Here is a 21738-nt window from a genome sequence, read left to right on the forward strand (position 1 = left end):
AGTTTATACTCTGGATATATTGAACTTTGTTTTTAGAAACTAAACACTTATTAACGATTTTAAATTTACCTACCATAGTAATAAGCGAAATAGTAGTTTTTAAATTATATGTATTGACTAGCTTACCGCCCGCGGCTTCGCTCGCTTTCTCTAAAACGATTTGAGATTTAAACTATCCTATCTCTCAAGTTGGATCGAACTGCACATGGTGTGCGAATTTTATTATAATCGGTTAAGTGGTTTAGGAGTCCATTGAGGACAAACATTGTGACACGAGATTTATATACATTAAGATTTATATTTTAGGTACCGTTATATCTAATTAATTAGTACTACTAGTACAAGAAGTAAGAACTACGCAATACCAAACTAACCACACATCTCTTTACAGACCAACAATGAAACAGCAACTTAACTAACCATGTACCACGAGACAGAACAGATTGACATCGACCAAGACTCAAACCACAGCAGATCAAACACTCCCAAAATGTTCTACAAAGAAGAGAAAACAGTGATCAACCAGAAGAAGTCGTTTTGCATAGATGCCTTGCTATCAAAACATATAGATTCCGACGCTGAGAAAACGCAGAATTACGTAGCTTTGATGAATAAGAATTACATAGCAAGATACCAGAATGATTATGAAAGAGTGGAACAGCAAACAGAAGGAATAGAGAGGGAGAGGGTCAGTGAGAGTCCTAAAAGTGGGAGTAGTAGGAGTGTGTCACCAGGGTCGGAAGATGGGAATAGATCGGAGTCCTATAGTCCTCCGATTTCGCCAGGCGTTGAGGGTGGGAATGAAGAATATGAAAGCTATAGACCTGGTAAGGTTTTACATATTATTTCTTATAGAAAGTAGAGCCTAAGGCCGGTTGCAGAGCTTCACCGACCATCAGTGCGTACGTCAGTCGCGCTTGTCATATGTATGGAAATACGCGTGCGTATGGTCGGTCCAAGGGTCGGTCTATAGCTATGAACGGTTTTATGAATTTCCATAAATATGACAAGTGCGACTGACGCGGACGCACGCACTGATGGTCGGTGAAGCTCTGCAACCGGCCTAATAGTATTTTAATTTTGTCGGTAAAACAATTGATGCTTCTCATTATTTATTGAATCGATAGGTAGTGAACTTTTTACTAAATAAGCCGTGTAATTCATAGCTTTATTCGAAGTGAAGTCCGAAACTATTAATCTGATTTTCGTGATTGACTGTATTATAGGTACAGCTATATAAGCCCCTTTAGCCAAACGTCAAAACGCCAAGGAATAGAATACGCTATCGATAGAAATTGACATAAGCGTATGATGTTTTGCCTAAGGATTCGGTCACCCTACCAACGACAACGACGACCACGAACAAAATTTTCACCCAGTCGCAATTAAATAAAATTGTGCAAAATACAATTAAAAATGAAATTTAAGAATTTCCTGTCGTATTGGTGTTTGGAAAAAAAAAATTTTGAGATCAATGGATAAACAAACAGGTTTTTCATAGAAACGGTGGCTCCTAGAAAAAAATGTATTTAACCTTTTTTATAGATAATTAGAATATATACAATTTTGGTTCAGGTGACTGTATGATAAACTTACCGTCTCGGCGAAAATCGCAAAAAACCCTATTTCTTTTTATTAATTGACCTCGAATTTTTTTATTTCTGAGTACCAGAATGACGGGAGATTTTAATATTGATTTTGAACAAATTTCGGCAAGATTGGAACTTTGGTCGTGGTCGTCTGCGTCGTTGGTAGTGTGATCGAACCATTACCAAAATGTCATGAGCTTATGTCAATAATTAGCGTTAGCAGTTTCTATTCCATGGCGTTACGTACGTTTGTCTAAAGGCCAAGGTAACGAAAAGGAATTTGTATTGTAAAATATATTATTACAGTTATTATTATAAAAAATGTGCGCATGCATGGTCAAAGTTCTCATCCGAACAAATATACCATTACAGAACGTACTTTGCATTAATTTTGTCACTACTTTAACTTTATAAAATTATTCAGTACCTAAACAAACTCGAAGGAAGCGTATTGGACGATTTTTCTTTCAAATAACATAACTTGCATTTTACATCACTAAACTAATTTAAACCAAAACTATAACGTATTACATTATTCACAGGTATAGTCCCAAAGCCGGGTCTCCTTCCACAAAACCCGGCGCTCGTAGCACAGTCATCTCTATTCAACTACCCGCAAATGGGCATGCCCAGCGGTCCGATGCCCTCCGCCTTCCATCACCCGGGCGACAGGGTGCTGCATCATATGCAGTTGGAGTGGCTGGCTCGGACAGGCATGTTCTACCATAGGATACCAGAGTTGGGAGGTAAGTTCCTACAGGATTTAATGCAGCATGTTCCTACAGGTGTAAAAACCTAAGTAATGTAAGTACAAATTATATTAATGAAAGGCTTATCGTACTTATATTACAATAAGTACCTTACAAGTTACAACTAACCTCTCCATGCATACCTATATGTCTGGAATAGGATGGATTGGTCCGTTGGTTCCGTGGAAAGATCAATTCTTAACAACAGCAAACATAAAACGTGGTGGTTCAAATAAGACAAAATGAAACGAAATCTAGCAAAATCGCAATCTTATAACCAATACAAAATTAAAAAAAAAATCACCTGACGTAATTTTGTCGCGCCATCATCCCGCGCTTATGTCGCCAATAAAAAAAAGTGTTCAATGTCAATGTCAACAGTGACAGGTGTCACATTTGCACAGATTATGTGCACCCTCCGGCTTGCAACCCTTCATAGAGCCCTGTGGCTTGTTTATTGTCACGGTAAACAGTGAAGCGTGTTTTATTCAATGCTGGTTTGTTTTTATTGTTGTAGGCAACATAATACACGTATGGATAGTTTACTGTTAAATTGAAACAAAAGTTTACAAAATATGATTAAAGTAAGTAGGTAGCTACAAATAATTAAAATATGTAAAATGTACCTTCGACCTGACTTTATTTTTTGACGACCAAACTCAGTGATATTTAAAAAAAATCTTATACGACATTCGATTTTCAAAAATGCACGCTAACGCACACGATTAGATAACAAAGTACCTATGATCATTGACCTATTATACTAGTAGACGCGGCATACGCCAACATCATTGCACTAAAAAACAGCGTAATTAATACATACCTACTTACTAACGCATTATCACCAATACAGTTGTTCTCTCTTTCACTCTCACGCACGAGACATAATACATGTCTCACTCATGTACTTCGTAATAACAACTGCCGATTAAAATACAAAAAGAACGTCCAGCCACGACGCTGAATGGTGCGTGACTAAGTGAAACTCGGGCACTTACCTGAGTTTTTTCTTGCCAAAATAGAGAGCGGGTAACGTATCTAGCTCTTTTATATATCATAGCCTATGATGGTAACATTTAACTATATGAATATGGCTAATAAGCCACATTTCAACGTGCCACTCTCGGAGTCTATCTACACCTTTCTCATTATAATAATAACATTATTTATGCTTTTATTCATACGGCTTACAAGTTACATAGAAACCAACCCGCGCTCCTTTGCTAGTTTTGTGCGAACAAGTTTTGTTATAAGTACCTAGATAACCTTTAGATAACGCACAAATTAACTTTTAAATTCGACTTTCAAATGCACTTGCCTAATTTCCGTTTAGTACCAGCCCTATAAACATAATCATAATCCTCAGGGCTGGCGCAAACAGGATAATTGTAACGCAAATAACATGTGCGTCCGAGTGATTAGCTCACATTAGACATTATAAATAAAATGCATTAACACCCCTCAAATAAATATAAAGTCGCGAATTCACCATACTTAACGACCCCAACTATTCGTTGAATAAGTATGGAGTCGACTTTTTTAATATTTATAAATTGATTGACTTTAAAATAAAGTGGTGATGCGAAATTTTATACAGACAGGGTCTTTTATAACAGCGAATATAGAAAATACTACACTGTCTATTTTTCTTGCTTTAATACGTAAGTAATTATTAGATAATACCTATACATAATATGGTACAATGGACAATATAGATTAGGTATTACTTGCTTTTACTAAACTAATTGTAATATGCGTAAAAAATCGATTTTTTTTTTGTCATTCTTATTTCACTTCAACACATTAATATGATCTTTTGTATACATCCTGTTCTTTCCAAATTAGATTTCAGTATTTTCCATGAAAAACATAACTTAGAGTTTTCCCCTTCCAACATCAATGACAGTCAAAATTTCGTATCATATCATAACTCATGATACATCAACTTTCAACTGTTGTTAAGATTATCATTGAACTTAAACCAGGCTTATCGCAGTATCTAAAGCCATTTACTTCAATCTTACAATAAATAGGTTATAAACAATCAATCAATGTCAAATATTTTGGTAAATGATCGATCATTTAAATCCGTATTCGACATGTTATTTTTAAATGTGTAATATTTGTGAAATAGCTTGTAGGCGTTTTTGAACAAGAAATTCCAATTACTAAGATTCATCATCGTCATCTAAACATCTATTCTCACGAATATTATCAAAACGAAAGTATATTTGTTTGTTCGTGTGTCTTTCTTTCACGTCGCAATGGTGCGATTTTTAAACAGCAATATTTGTATCTGGAGATTACTAAAATTCTCTACGACAGGTATTTCCTATGATTCTTTATTATGTATTAGATTTCTATTACAAATTTAAGCGTTAAAACTAACTTTAAGCTTAAAAAGTAGAATTATAATATCTATTATTAAAAAATAAATAAAATTAATAAAATAAAAAGCCCTTTCCACACTTACTGCACCCACCGAATCTACCCATGCAAAACTCAAATAAAAATTATCGTCAACAATTTCCACCATCTGTTACAAATTGAATAATTGGCTCAACTAGCAGTCTGTCCCTCTCCCTCAGCTATGTTAGAAAGGGATAAACATATAATTGTCATCTGTTTAACTTGTTTAATCTTTTGATAAAAACTCTGGTCTTTTATTTGTATAGAAAGGTCAAAAAGCTTATAGAATGACTAGTTATTAGTCGCGACATCGCCCCTCAATTATAAATGACATAAATTAGACCTATTATTGGAATTAAAAAGAAAAAAATTAACAATACTAGAAAGTATATCACTACGTGGTATAAAACAAATTGTCGCTTTCTCTGTCCCTATGTATGTTTAAATCTTTAAAATTACGTAAAGGATTTTGAAGCGGTTTTTTTAATAGATAGAGTGATTCAAGAGGAAGGTTTTAGTATATAATTTATTGGGTTTTAGACAAAGCGAGCGAAGATGCGGGCAGAAAGCTAGTTGGAAATAAAACAAAACTGATTGTGAACAATTCATAAAAAGCTGCATTGTTGCCATTTTAGCGAATTCTTGTGAGCATTTCTATGACAATATTTATTAATTGAATTTCGTCTTTAGAATTTAATAAGTTAATTAAATTCCTTTTACAAACATCCGCCGGACCATAGATTAAAAAATAATAATAATAAAGAAAAAAATATATCTTTCGGGAATCATGTGGATTTTTTCTTCAGCTGACCTTTAAATTTTCTTATTTACGCACAACAACTATAGGTACCTGTTTATCAAATACTTATAACAGCAAAGAATTAGCGAAATGAATAAATTCGATTACTTTTTTGTCGGGAAATTCTTATGAACCTATATTGGAAGCTAGTTTGTTATAGATAGCCAAGTAGAACTAAATAATTGCGTTACTATGTAATACAGTAATAAACACATAAACAAAACGTTTAATTAACTTTCCAATTAAATAATTAGTCTTTTGCAAACTCGATTTAAAAATTATCCACGGGACGGGACTTAATTCCGTTGCAATGGTGTGGTGCGTTTGATCGAGGGTAATAAGTAATAACTAATAGTCAATAAATATATTTATACTTATATAAAATAATAAAAAATGAGTATTACATATTAATTTTTATGAATATATAGCAGTTAAAACAGAAATATAACGGGAATGTCTTAAAATCACACGGAAAAAACGTGGTCTGTATGCGGACCTTATATTTCTGAAATTTAGAAATCCTTCAATATCATTTATCACAATAAAATTATATTACTTAATACAATCACTATCACTACATATCTATACTTATAAGTTATAATATTATGAAGCTGAAGAGTTTGTTTGTTTGTTTGAACGCGCTAATCTCAGGAATTACTGATCCGATTTGAAAAATCTTTCGGTGATAGATAGCCCATATAACGAGGAAGGCTATGCTTGCTGAGACCAACGGCGAGATGATATATGAGTAAAACCGCGGAGCACAGCTAGTAGTCAATAAATATATTTATTACATCAATTTCATATTATAAAATTATGAATATTTGTGAATATTGCAGTGTAAACAAAATTTTAATGTTGCCTGTCTTAAAATAGAAAACATAAACAATGCGCACTGCATACATGCATTTTTCTGCTGTAGAGTCACAATTTTCATGTAGCTTAGGTACGTTTAAAAAGTCCCAAACTTTATATTGTTCTTCATACAATAAGAAATTTATCACTATTAAATATCGTCTTTCAATGAAGGCGCTAGACATTTAATCAAAAAGCAAATTAAACTGCGACATATATACCACGAGTGAGGCCGTGAATAAAAGCTAGTATACCGTCCATAGTGGCACCATACACGCCGGCTCTAAGCCAATTAGCGAGCACCAATTTGCTGGCACAAACAAAGCCTTGACAAATTAGATCCAGGGGCTAGTGATGGGGTGATGTCGATAGTTTTGTGTTGTCTATGGTTTTTAATTAAATGTTACTTTTATGAATGTTTGCTAAATGTCACTGTTAGGGAATGTACTTGTATACAGGTTTGTTATAGCGTTGTAATAGAGATTTAAATAGAACAGTATTTAGATAGCGATTGAATAGATATTAGAATTTTATAATGCATATAATTATGGACTTAATAGGTATGAATAAAATATTTTAATCTTAAATCATGTTGACGCCTCTAGCGTTATATGAATTTTCATTAAATTTTACCAATGTTTCAACATAATATAGGCTTGAATTATTTATTGAATAACACTACTAAACACTTAATAAACATTACAATTACATATTTCTTTGCCTATTAAACATAAAATATTTTTGAGGAATTTTACATCTGTTTAGTGTTTACTTGATTTTTATCGTTACGGATTCATTAAAATAAATAGTTACAAAAGAATAAAGTAGTATTATTTAAATTGTAATAATAACCTTATCCCAATGTAATAAAGAGAATGAAATTGTTAAAGGCAACGTATACGGAAAAGTAATGTTAAAATTCTTATTTCTTCGCTATTTACTGTACGTAACTAAAGTCTGTTATTTTATTTACCACCTTGTCCTATTTATAATTGCTGTTTTCAATATTATTTACTACAATTCATACACAGTCCTTCCATTCATTACTATTTCTTAAATTTAGTAATTCCTCGTCCTATCTACCCTAATATTAACTTTCTACTTATAAAAACGGTAAAGAATCGATACCATAAAAAATACGCACATCACTACTCTATTTGTCCCAAAAGGGTGTATTTTTGGCAACATGTAGCTGCTCCAGTGGCCAAGGGTGATGTATGGTGGAAATTTATTATCTTTATTGCTTGGGTACTTTAACGGTAAAAAATCACGGTTTAAATGTTTTTGTTAGGGATGTATGAGATAGATCAGATAGAAGAATATAGATCGAATGTTGTATTCTTATATTCGTGCTTATTAGATATAGTAGGTATTTTATACTAATTAAAATGATATAACATAATACATTCATAATGTAAATTGTGAAACAAAGTCGCTTTTCGCTGTCTGTCTGTCCGACGTATGTTTGCTTTACAATTTAGATCTTTAAAACTACGCAACGGATTCTGATCGGTTTTATTTTTAACCGACTTCAAAAAAAAGGAGGAGGTTATCAATTCGGCCGGTATATTTTTTTTTTTTTATGTATGTACACCGATTACTCCGAGGTTTCTGAACCGATTTACGTGATTCTTTTTTTGTTCGATGCGGGATGGTGTCGAATTGGTCCCATAAAAATTTTATTCGGATAGGCCCAGTAGTTTTTATTTTATGAGCATTTTTGTCTGTAGGTATTTGTAAATTTTGCAAGTGCAAGTTTGAAGTCTGTATAAATAGACAGTCTTCGAACAAGGTTTTAGTATTAATAAGTATTATAAATAAATACAATAAATAAAGGATTATTTTCAGTGGTATAGGTATAATTTGTTAAGATTTAGACATGGCAGGAGAAGTGAAAAAACTAGTTTTAAATAGATCTATGAAACAAATAAATGCGTGTTTAGATTGTGGATAGGATACACTATAGTAGAGCCATTTTAATAGGCAACATTTGACAGTTCAACAAAATTCAACAACGTAACCTAGTAACGACGACATAGAATAACATGATATTTCGTTTTGTTAGAACTGCACATTTGCTTAACTTTTTTCAATTACGATTACATATTTATAATAATAATGACCGATACAAGTTATTTTAAGATTTCATTTTACTGATAAACCATCCTAAACATAATAAACAATTTCTGAATTGAAGAACTGACGTCGCTACAATTTTGTGTCAATAAACCTTTTTTCTTTTTAAATGCTAGAGACGTTACTCTAAAAATCGAAATCTGACATCTAGAATCGAATGTATTGATTACTTGTGAATAAAAATCATCATAAATTAATAAATTCGATTGACAAATGTTTCAAATCCGTATCGATTAATACACTTTAATCGATGTTTTTAAGCAGGTTACCTCTCTTCGAAGATAAAATTGATAGACGTCAAATATTGGCTCGACTATAATTACCTTCCATTTTATTTTTATTTTATAAAATGTCAGTCATTTCTACGTCAGCTTAAACCTTAGCTAAAACAATTCTTCTTGTATAGAAAAGTCTTGTATAGAAAAATATTAGTATATAATTATATTATATTATTTTTATCTCTTCTCATATGCATGTAATCTATTTATGAATGTATGTATATTAATTAATTAATTTTGTGGCTTGTATATTATGTTGTTATTTTATTTCATTTTTTATAACTCTTCTTGTTTTTATTTTTGTTCATATATTTATTTATGCTCTGCCCTACTCCTATCCCTTACTTAATTTCTCTCTGTACAACCGGTTGTCTGGAAGAAATCGCTATTTAGCGATAAGGCCGCCGTTTGTTACAATGTATCCTAGTTTAAGTCTCAATTTGTAATTTGTGAGCGCAATAAAGTATCAATAAATAAAATAAATAAATAAAAGTCCGTGTATAATCTAGTACCAGAGACTAATAATAATATACGTATACAACTGGTACCTATAAGAAAACTAAATTTCATATCTAAATAACTATTAACTATTCATAGCAAATAATCACAATAATTTATAATACCCTCATATTTAAGTGCTATAATTTAAAGGGCGCGAAAAACAAATAATTAATTTAATTTCACACTTGCAATAAACAAACAAACTGAACAATAGTTAAATTGTCGACCATTAGACACCCCAACGATTTATATTGAGGGGTCTAAGTTTTTAGGGTTCCGTAATTCATTTGAAAAATCGCTATATTGCGATGATCATTTATTTGCAATAATGATTATTTAGTTCATGATACATAGGTATTTAAATTTGTGTGAACATAAGTTTAAAATAAATTTGCTTTGCTTTGCGGTTTCACCCGCATCGCTCCGCTCCTGTCGGTCTTAGCGTGATGATATATTATGTATAGCTTATAGCCATCCTCGTTAAATGGGCTATCCAACACCGAAATTATTTTTCAAATCGGACCAGTAGTTCCTGATATTAGCGCGTTAAAACAAACAAACAAGCAAATTCTTCAGCTTAATAATATTAGTATAGGTACTTAGATAACAACTGCTCTTTCAACTTTGTTTGAAAGTTAAAAGGCACCTAACACCAACTTATTATATAATTAATAAAATACTCTAAAACAATATTCTTACCAAAAATAATTTCTTACGCTTCCCTAATTCCCTAGTCCCTACATACCCTTTAAAAATGAAAATTGTAAATTATATTCTACGGAACCCATCCATTATTTAATATCACACTTACCATTATTGCAATAAGTGCGGACATACGATGAGGTTGTACTAATTTTATTGGCGGGGCTCCAATTTTATGGTCTATTAGATTAATCTTAGGGCCCCATTATTATAATTCATTTAATTGTATGATCTGTGCATATGGCCGATTTTTATTTTAAATTAGTATGTCATTATATTTATATTTTAAATACTTTTATGATTTAAGGATAGGTATAATATTAAGTCGAATTTCGAAATCATATTTTTTTAAACTAGCGAGTGTAAATGTCGTTTCAAATCTTCTAGGATATAAAAATAGTACATACCTTCATTATTCCATTGCTCAAATAAATAAACTAGGAATACTATGTCGTCTGGTTTAAGTGCCATGCTGACCGTCCGCGTCGGCGCTGACCGGTCACGTCGCGCGTCGGTGCAGCCAAAATGTTTATAGAAGAACCTCTATATGATGCGTTTTAGAATAAATCGTAGTTGCTTCAAAGAAGTTCATACGTTTCGAGTTTCGACTGTCAACGCCGACGGTCAGCGTGGTTAGACTAACTCCTAAACCAATCAACAAATTATTTAAAGGTTTTCACTCTCGTATCGAACATTAGTCTATAATAATTTGGAAGTGAATAAACTGTCTTTTTGTTAAGGTTTAACGAACGAAGTCACGGCTTCCTGTTGTATTTATACTTAAAAGTTATATATGTTATATCACTAGGTGTAGGTACATAGTATAAAACAAACTCGCTTTCTCTGTTCCTATGTCACTATGTCCCTTTGTATGCTTAAATCTTTAAAACTACGCAACGGATTTTGAGGCGGTTTTTTTTAATAGATAGAGTGATTCAAGAGGAATGTTTTAGTATATAATTTATTAGGTTTTAGACAAAGCGGGCGAAGCCGCGGGCGGGAAGCTAGTCTAAGTATAAGTTATATGTTTTGTTGCAACATTCGATTTTGCAGCTGCGAGTATAAAAAAGAGACGGAAGGAAATTCCGCGAATCGAAATATATTTTATCAATCACATCAATGATAACGTTTGATGTGATTTTAATTTACTGTCAAATACACCGACATTATCATTTAACATACCTATTTGTAGTTGTTATTCAAACAAAAATTAAAAATTGTCTTCCTACTTATACTACGTAACCGAAGATTAAATATTATCAACTAAGGTCCGATTTTTCAATCCTTGGTTAAAATTTATCCATCCAATAAAGTATTACATGAACATTTTAAAATGTCAACTGTAAAGTGTCATATAGTTTTATACATTATTCGATGAATAAGTTCTTACCAAGGATTGAAAAATCAGCCCTTAAAGTAATGAATATATAATTCTATTTATATAACAAATACAATTACAACTTTTAAGTACCGTCACAGAATACTTAATAGGTAGTAGCTGACGTGACTTTTAAAAAGTTTTGCCCGCGGCGCCTTCGTTTTGTTGGGTTGCGACACAGGTTGCGATCTGCTCCTGAAATTTAATGTCACGCCTATAGGCCCAACAAGATCGAGATCTGTTATGTGAATTCAATTTAAATAAATAAATAAATAATATACGTAATAATATCTACTATGCTTTGTCTAAAATTTAATAAATACTAACTAATAAGTTATATTGTATACCTTTCTGGAACCACTCTTTCTAGAAAAACTGCATCAAAATCCGTTGCGTCGTTTTAAAGAATTAGGGACGGACAGACAGCGGGAAGCGACTTTGTTTTATAGTAGGTATGTAGTGAAGTAGTAGGTAGATACTTATCACCATTATTATAATTTGGACCAGCAGTAGGTATTTACTTGTGTACACAATAATACTACTTACCTATCTAATATCTATCTACAAGTATTTGATATAGGTAGTAAGTAAATATAATTTTTTTTAAATTAAGTCTTAATTCTACTCGAATAAACCCGCCTTAATTCAAACAGTACATCGTGTCGAATATCATTTATTTAACAATAGACAATAGAGTTATAACGCTCTGCCAAGCGCGAGTCTGCAATCAACCTTATTCAATTTGTCTCTGCTCCCTATATAAGACATTGTGTATAGTCTACACTGTACAGTCAGATTACTTATTCTAACATATTCTTGGCGGGTAAGGAGTAACATACAGCTTTTGATCACAATTTTGAATGTTGATAGAAAAAATACTTATGTGAATCCAAAAGAACGTTGTGAGTTTTTTAAAGAATAGAATAATTCGATCTCAAGGTGGGATTCAAACCCGCGTCGTTCGGGTGGGTAAAAAGCGGCTATGAAGCATTTAATTGCTATAAAAATAAATATCATGTCAATGTCATGTATCAAATATCAATCATGTTTTTTTTCTCTATGAGCCATGCCAAAAATTACATCCTTATTACATCATTCTAAAACTTAAAAATCAATAGGTAGGTATCTACATATGCAAATAAAACATCTTCAAACACTTGAATTATTTGCCAAAAATTATTCAGGCAATTAATCGCTCGATCTATTAATTCTATAGTTAATTGCTTCCTCAACAAACAGGATAATATATAATGCTATATGATTTATAAATCACGAACAAAATAATCAATAACATATCAATAGGCCCAAATTAAATAAAGGAATCATATGAATACGAAAAGTCACGTTCAGTACACATTAATATTGATTTTTAAATTCACCTCTTGAGCACGACTGTGTATTGATTTTTGAACGCGCGCCATCGTAATATATTTTTAATTTCCAAATGTTTAATTTGTACTCGATGGTATCGTTCTTACTTATTGTTATTGAGTTTTAAACGTTTTTAAAAGTGCATTGAAAAGGAGTTGGAAGTTTGAGCACGTTTTACGGGAGAAAAAAGGTTGGAATGCAAAGAATATGTATTTGTTCAGATATTCATAAAATTTATTTAAATTTAGATATTTGTAAACCTACATTTATAGGTTCTAATTGGTAGAAATCTGTCAGAAACAGTATAAACTATACAATTTATTTCAAGCCTATTTGTACATAAATAAACTAAGCAATTAGGTAATTGCCAAGGTAATTACTTATACCAATAAAAAGATGAGCAATTACTAAACCATAATCCATAATATCTAACATACTTCCATAGCATTTCCCGCGAAAAAAAAACAAAACGTCACAATGACATTCCGCCGAAATCGAAATGTTCAATGACAGATGCGTCGTGGATTTAGGCGGGAATTTATCGGCTTGTGCAAACACGGCCAAATGTCGCGTTCAAGCAATCCTGTTAGGCTAATTGATAATTATCATTTTTATGGGCTTAGTGCTGGCGGCGTTTGTGATAAATGCGTTTAGTAATTTCATTTTGGGTAATTGTATGCGTAAATATTGGTTGCGGCAAAACTGTTTCGGTTCCGTCTATTAATGTACAATATAATGTACAAGGTACATAATTCAATTACATTTAAGAAATTATGTTTTTTATTAAAATCCGTGCACGAAGTATCTGCTGCATTCATAAAAATTCAATAATTTATCTTCTCTCCAAACTGTTTTTTTATAGTTACTTATCCTTAGTACTAATATAAAATTATAAACTACTAGTTATCCGCCTGCGGCTTCGCCCACTTTGTCTAAAAGCCACTTTGTCAGAAAGCCACTACCTAAGTACCTATAGATATTTTATGTGATGATGAAAAGTGGGTTTCTTCTTTTGTCTGTTTCTTTCTGTTTTACTTCGCAATGAAGCGATTTTATGATATGATTTTTGTGTCTGGAGATAGTTAGAAGCCTTGGGGTAGGTATGGGCTACATTTTACCGGGGTGAAATATCCTTCCTATGACTACGCGGATGCAGCCTCGGGCGGGCAGCTAGTAATGCTATAAAAATACTTTCGTAAGAAGAAGAAATCTGTTCTATTATATATTTTTACTAGCGGTCCGCCCCGGCTTCGCCCGTGGTACATATGAAAAATAGATGTTGGCCGATTCTCAGACTTACCCGATATGCACAGAAAATTTCATGAGAATCGGTCCAGCCGTTTCGGAGGAGTATACAGACTAACATTGTGACACGAGAATTTTATATTTTTATATGTATGTACGGTACCCTAAACAGCCGAAACAAACCAATCAGAATTGTCGTCATCGATTGTGTGTAGTCACGAATTGGGCAATACAACATAATTGAGTTGATAAAATGTTATCAAAAGTAATTAGATGACAAATCAGTGTTGATAGTGGAATTAATTAGAGGTGGTAATTTTTTGTTAACTATATGCGGCCTCTTTTGAAATACAAATTAGTACCTATTTTTTACTACATTATTGTGGAGTATAATCATATAAGTCTTAATTTGTTTTTTTAGTCTCTAATAGAAAGACGCATTTGTTTTAAAACTTATTTCAAGGTCTACTGAATATCTTACGTTTTAGCAATCCTTACATAAGCGGATACCAAGTGACACGGAATATTCGTCAAATCTACAATCGAGTATGTTTTAAAGAACGTACCTGTAGGTATAATAGCATTAGCAACAAAACAAAAACGCGGAAAGCTAGCGAAAAAACTAGTAAACATTCAAACTACCTTTGACTTTACATTAGCGAAAATTTCAGTAGATTTTGCAGATGCAGCACTGCTGACGGATGGTTATCTGCTAGTTGTCCGCTTTTTTTACATAATAACTAACAGGCGATTGACGGTAACTATTGCGTGATTTTTAGTTGTTGCTGATCGTCCGCAAGATCGGTAATAAGACTGCCGTTCTTTAAGATCAACGCACAACTTTTGCTGTGTTCTCTTTTATCTACTACAGAGAAAAACTACACCGTGAACGCGAGCGAAGCGAATAATAAGTTTTACTAATAAACATAACCATTTCAAAATGTATGTAATGTATGTATCTCCTCACAGTATGTTGTGTAATTTGTATAGGTAAACCGGCTAGCTGTGCTCTGCCCCAATGTATTTTTTCAAAATTTTTGGAATAAAAAGTATCATATGTCCTCTAAGCTACCTCCCCACCAATTTTCAGTGAAAAGGTTCAGCTGTTCTCGAGTTCAGATCGCTTATAATATAACTAATTCACCAATATTTCCTAGGTGCCCCCCACGCGCTGCTCGGCAAGACGCGGCGCCCCCGCACCGCCTTCACATCACAGCAACTATTGGAGCTGGAGAAGCAGTTCCGAATGAACAAGTACCTGTCCAGGCCGAAGCGGTTCGAAGTGGCTACTAGCTTGATGCTTACTGAAACTCAGGTATGTTTCTTTTATATTCCTTGCGGACGAAACCGCAGGCAAGAGCACGTATTTTTGTAGCTCGTGTGTTATTCTGGTACATAAGCTTTTCACTGCAAATAAGTACTTCCATCCTCACAAACTTTTGCGTTTATAAAATTAGTGGAATATGATATGATACAATAAATCACTAATCAGTAACAGAAGGCTAGATAGGTACGCTATTTGGGAGTAACACAGGCTATTTTATTGCCCGAGTCAACCTGCAACAATTTAATCTCTTTTTTACTAAAGGAATTGATGTACCTACTTTCTTTTATTACTTCCTTACTTAATGCTTTCGTAAAAGGGTACTAAAATAATAAAATGGTCAATAATAAGTAATAACTCATCATGCAATCATAGCAATCCCTATCCTTAAAAAGAGACCCTTATGTACCTTCTTAAAATTTTACTATCCGTGTAAAACTATCAAAGCATCAGCTAACCCTTACATCCCCATAGACCACAGATAACACTTGTCCCGCCAAAAACGACGTCATTTTGACGTTTACAAAATGGCGGCAACCAGTCATGTCAAGCGCGGATTTGGTAGATACAAATGCTTACAAGATTACAGGGGTGGATTGTTGCCATAAAGGTTATTGTTCCGGGCGTTTTATGTGGGTTTAAAGATTAATCTCGGCTACGGTAGACGTGATATATGATCGTAGATTGAAAAAGTTTGGATATAAAATATGATTAGTAAACTGGAGCCCGTAGATAATAAATTGATTGTAAATACAGGGTGGAAAATAATTCTAAAGTGTAGTTTTACTAACTTTATAAAAATAAGATAAAATATAGTTTCCTTAGTAACAACTATAGTTAAAATTATATCTCATTAATAATTCATTTGTCAAGTACCTAAGCTATGTAATAAATACTTGAAGTATGTAATAATAATACAGTTGTTCGAAAATCTAAAAAAATTCACGTATGTATTATAGATGTTACCGGAAATGTATGAAATCAAGGAATTGTATACAATTCCTAGGAAATGTGTACAATTCCGATACCATTTAGGAAATGTATAAAATATTGTTTAAAAAACTATTTAATGCATGCATATCCTAGGAAATGTATAATCTTCCTAGGAATTGTATACAATTCCAATATCGTATTAGGAAATGTGTAAAGTAAATGCTTTCTGTAATAAAACACGTTGTTATTTTTTTATTATAGCTCTTATTGATACAATCGGGTAACAGTCATACCGTAAAATTGTAATAATATTATGTTCATATTATTATCTTACTAATTAACATTTTAAAAATCATCTAACTATCTAACTTTTAACGTAAATATCACAAAATCAACTTATATTCATTCTTATAAAATCAAATTTTCATTTTGCAAGTAATCAGTCCCCTCGTCCCGCTGTCCTCGCGAATATTTGGCGCAGTCGGATTGTACAATCCGCCGTATTACATTACGGCTAGCTGTTTTAATATGCCAAAAATTCGTCTTTTTCCAAAATTCTACAAAAAGACGGTCGCGAGCCGACGGAGCCCCACTTCGTGGGGCTCCTATTTCTGTGTAGTTTTAAAAAACACGAACCTAACCTAACCCACCCCCTTATCCAAACCAAAAATTTCTGATTACGAATTATCGGCATAGTTACTACAAAATGCCGACCGTTTGTAAACGGCCAGATTATGTACAATTTGCCCGCGACATATCAATATCTTAAATGTTTTACATTTCCGATAGCTATTTAGGAAATGTATAGATTTCCTAGGAAATGTGTATAAAATAATTTATTTCACACATTTCCGTACGATTTTAGGCATTGTATACATTTCCTAGGAATTGTATACAATGACGGATTACATACCTTTCCGGTAACATAGATACAGATTACAGCACACTGTGCACATTTACAATGAAGAGAATCATAAAGGCCGCTAATAATTACAAAACGTATGTTTACATTAAAATAAAACTAACAAACAACAACAAATTGCATGAATACAGATTTGCTGCACTTCTAATTATCGTTTCGAACATACTCAAAACTGTTTCCTTTAATGAATTGCCGGACTTATTGTTATTTAACATCAATTCATTTGCCCACAGGTAAAAATATGGTTCCAAAACCGCAGAATGAAGTGGAAACGCTCGAAAAAGGCGCAACAAGACAGCAAAAGCAAAGACCACCCGAGCGAGGAAAAAAATAAAAACAAGGAGGTCCTACACGACCATGACAAACAGCCCCCACAAATGGCGGGAGATTTGACACCTGTCAAACCTCCTCCCCTGCTCGACAGAGACAGAATGATCGCGCTAGAGCGAGAAAGAGCGATGGCGGCGGCGAACTTTAATTCGAATTTGGAAAACAATAGACGCGGACTCGTTATGAACCAAGATGGCCGACCGGGTATAAATATGTTCAAGCCGTATGTAGTATGAAATTAAATGTATTTTTATTTTATTACTAAGTTGGGTATCATTTTGTACATAATAAGTAAAGGTCGTGATTAGTGCAATTTTTATATTTATTTTAAACCATAAGTTTATGCTTTTTATTTTAACGGCTCACTATGTATAAAGTAATAGGTATATCGACGTCCTTTCAATATTATAATAAGTATAAGGTACAAATATGTGTTTAAATAACTTTAATAATTAATTGTAGATACCTAATAATTGTTCAATATTCCTATAAAGTGTTGACATTAAAATGTATTATTTAAGTTAATTAAGTATCTTTCTTTGTATCATCCATGCAAAGGGTGCATATGTATAAATAACGACGAATAATAAGTACAAGTATAATCTATACTAATATAATAAAGCTCAAGAGTTTGTTTGTCTGCTTGAACGCGCTTATCTCAGGAACCACGGGTCCGATTTTAAAAACTACTTCACTGTTCGATAGTGCATTTATCGAGGAAGGCTATATCACGCTAAGACCAATAGGAGCGGAGCAATGCGGGTAAAATCGCGTTGCACAGCTAGTTTAACATATAATTTTTGACTGACTTCTCTTAGAACCTTATATTTGTTAGACAAATATGTATCTACCCTCTTTTCACAACAAAAACTTTAAATGAATTAATTTAACGAACAAAATATTATTTATAAGTATATTATATGAACTGATACAGGCCAAATATAGTTAAGTTTAATTATAAAGATATATGTATTGTAAGTGTAAGATAGTGTTGCTATTATTTCTTTTTTTACATATAAGTTACAATTAAAGTTGAAAGTGCTTAAAAATCTAGTCTATTAAAATTATGTATTAATTTGATTTATTTAACTTGAATATCACAATTCGGAAGTTTCAAGTTGATGTGAAATATGGAAAATATAAACCTTTAGTTAAAACTTAGAATAAAAATACTAGAGTATTGTATTTTGTTTGACAGCTTGTTTGTCTCTAACATTGGTTATGTATATCACACATGAAATATTATTTGGATTTTTATTGAACTTTTTATAGCCTATACACACAACAATTGTGGTGTTAGAACACCTTTATAATACTAAAAAAACAAAATCAATATTGTCTCGAACTTCATTTTGTCGATTTCAACATATTGTATGATGAAATATCATAAAAAACCCATGTTAAACTCATCCCATGATTTAAAATAATATTCGGTGTTCCGCAAGGATACGTCCTGCGTCCTTATCTCTTTCTTATACGTATTAATGGCTACAAATTGATAATATTATTACGTAGATTAATATACCTGATACTTGATGTGTCATAATTTTTACTGCATAAAAATAGAAAATGAAACCAGTGCCAAGAAGCTAAGTTAACTTATAATTGTGAAAAAACATTCTTCTTGTAATCTTTTTTTGTGTATTTACTGTATTTTTATAAGACATCTTTGATCAGTATTATTTTGTAGAGTACATAATTGTAAATTTAGGTGAACATGTACAAGATCTTAATAATAATATAAATTATTGTGTATATTTAGTTATAATAAAATATTGAACTATACATGCTGTTTATTATTCACGCCTTCCTGCCTTTCTTTTATCACTAAGGTACCTACATACCTAGTATAAAACAAAGTCGCTTTCCGCTGTGTCTGAATGCATAGATCTATAAAATCACGCAATCGATTTTGATGGAGTTTTTTTTAAAGATAGAGTTATTCAAGATGAAGCTTTTTATAGCGTATAATTTATTAGATTTTAGTCAGAGCGGGCGAAAAGCTAGTTAAAAATAAATAAAATGATAAGATACATAGCTTAGAACACAGAACATAGCGAAGGTAATCTATTCCTAATGAAATCAAACCACTGATTGGCTTATACGTCCTTGACACGACTTTCTATTACGATATACATTAAGTAGATACATAATTATCATCAAAATGTAATATCAATATTAAACCAAATAATATTTAAATTTGTTTAGTAAATTAGTGTCATACCATACATCTCTATATTATATTATGTTCTATAATAATCTGAATGAACATTATTGTATTATCACCGATACTTGATAAGTTCAAATAGTTTGAATTAATCTGTCCGTTAAAAGTGGGTCAGATGCGACGCTATTTTCATTGTTAATCTATCTATACTAATATTATAAAGCTGAAGAGTTTGTTTGTTTGTTTGTTTGAACGCGCTAATCTCAGGAACTACTGGTCCGATTTTAAAAAATTCTTTCGGTGTTAGATAGGCCATTCATCGAGGAAGGCTATAGGCTATATATCATCACGCTAAGACCAACAGGAGCGGAGCCACGCCGGTGAAACCGCGGAGCGCAGCATACTAGCTTTCGGTGCATGGCTTCGTCCGCTTTGTTCAAAACCTAATAAATTGTATACTAAAACCTTTTCGAGAAACACTCTTTCAAGTTAAAAGACCCCATCAAAATTGCGCAGTTTAGAAGATATGAGCATTACAGGGGAATTTTTTTTTTTAATTATTACTTAAACTTATAATTACATACAAATATATACTACTCTATACACTCAGTACATACAAATAAGTACAAATAGCAGACGATATTAGTTGGAGCACTGTTGGTAACAGATCGCTTACACTGAATTAAGGAGAGGGGCTTGCCGGCGGATTGTCGGGTGTGTATGCGTTTAGATTTTGTGGGATTAAAAAAAATCTTTACAGATTAAAAAATTATAAAGCAGTATTTTTGTTAACCCAAGTCCATTCAAATACATACCTATATAGTATACAACATTATCGTAAAACTTTTTAAGTACCTACCTACTGCTTGCTGGTTTAATATTCAATTTTGTGCATTAGTTACTTCTGGTTTAAACAAAAACACTTAGATACAATTACGTAGTACCTATTACGTATTTTCGAAAATCTAAAACCAAGTTAACTGTAACACGTTTACCTACATTTAGCTACTCATTGACTCTTAGACGTTAATTCGTAGTTGATCGCGTTAATTTTAGGAACAACTTGTTTGAATTGAAGATATCTTTTTGTAAGAGAGTGCTTTAGAGTTCAGACAAACACCACGCTTTATCCAATAGGAGCGGAGTAGAAATAAAAACTATTGCGAAAGCGGATGAAATGTTCCTTTTGGGAAAGTCATCAGCTTTGTTAGTAGCCTAGTTTTAAAATAAGTCGTATGAATGTATCAGATTAAAATATTTCATATTTATGAATGGTGAAATTAAGATATTAATAAGTCAATCAACTTCAAAGAGTTAGTTCGAGTGATTGAATAATTAAATTATGCCTCTTACGATAACCTAAGAACACTTTAATCCTTTATTTAATAAAATAGAGCATGTGTGTCGAGCACACGTGTCGTAAGTGAAAATTCTTTGACAAGATTCAAAGATACCGAAATCGTCGCCTTACTGAATGATGTGACAGTGTTGCCATGACGCGACAGTGACATTTTACTCTCAACTCGCCTAAAGAAGTTTCACTTTAATAATACAATCTTGTGATATGATTTCGTTATGACATAATTATCATACACATAAACCTAATTACTGACATTCACTTTCTGTATTTGCACAATAAATATAAATAATATTAATTATCTGTGGCCACCCTACACGCAAGCGGTATAAATTACGTAGGAAAAACTGCGCCTCTTAACATTCGCCGCGCGTTCGTCGAAACGAGACGGCGATATTTACTGTCTTCGTCTACATCTTGTTATGCCGCGTATTTATAGTCAAGACTCAAGACCTTGTTTTGATTAAATTATTTTTCAGTTAAAATTTTTAGGTAAAATTTCAAGGTTTTTAAACGTGTATACGAGGATAAAGTGATACATATACTCTGAAATTCGAATTTTCAGGGTTTCTTATTTAATGTAAGTTAATTTGTATTCAAAAATAAAATATACAATCCTACAATTAAAGAGTGTACTGTTTCTGTGTGAAGTTTTTATTTAACATGGGACGGTATTGTGGATTTTAATGTAAT

At 32.4% G+C, this 21738-nt stretch overlaps 1 protein-coding gene across 1 annotated transcript; it reads left to right on the forward strand.

Moving 5' to 3' along the window:
- The first annotated feature begins 421 nt into the window (after positions 1–421).
- Positions 422–17919, forward strand: LOC123703940 (homeobox protein Hox-B4). The gene is made up of 4 exons (XM_045652151.1): positions 422–827; positions 2132–2335; positions 15170–15327; positions 17425–17919. Exons 1-4 carry the CDS (start codon positions 422–424, stop codon positions 17755–17757), a joined length of 1101 nt encoding a protein of 366 aa, XP_045508107.1. The 3' UTR covers positions 17758–17919.
- Positions 17920–21738: the final 3819 nt, after the last annotated feature.

Source organism: Colias croceus, chromosome 28 (assembly GCF_905220415.1).
Source record: "Colias croceus chromosome 28, ilColCroc2.1".
Taxonomy (NCBI): Eukaryota; Metazoa; Arthropoda; class Insecta; order Lepidoptera; family Pieridae; genus Colias; species Colias croceus.

Excerpts from the sequence above, each read along its gene's own strand:
- LOC123703940 (XM_045652151.1), top strand. The coding sequence starts at position 422 with ATGTACCACGAGACAGAACAGATTGACATCGACCAAGACTCAAACCAC. Across the intron at positions 828-2,131 it reads ATATGAAAGCTATAGACCTG|GTATAGTCCCAAAGCCGGGT; the intron begins GTAAGGTTTTAC and ends CATTATTCACAG. Across the intron at positions 2,336-15,169 it reads TAGGATACCAGAGTTGGGAG|GTGCCCCCCACGCGCTGCTC; the intron begins GTAAGTTCCTAC and ends AATATTTCCTAG.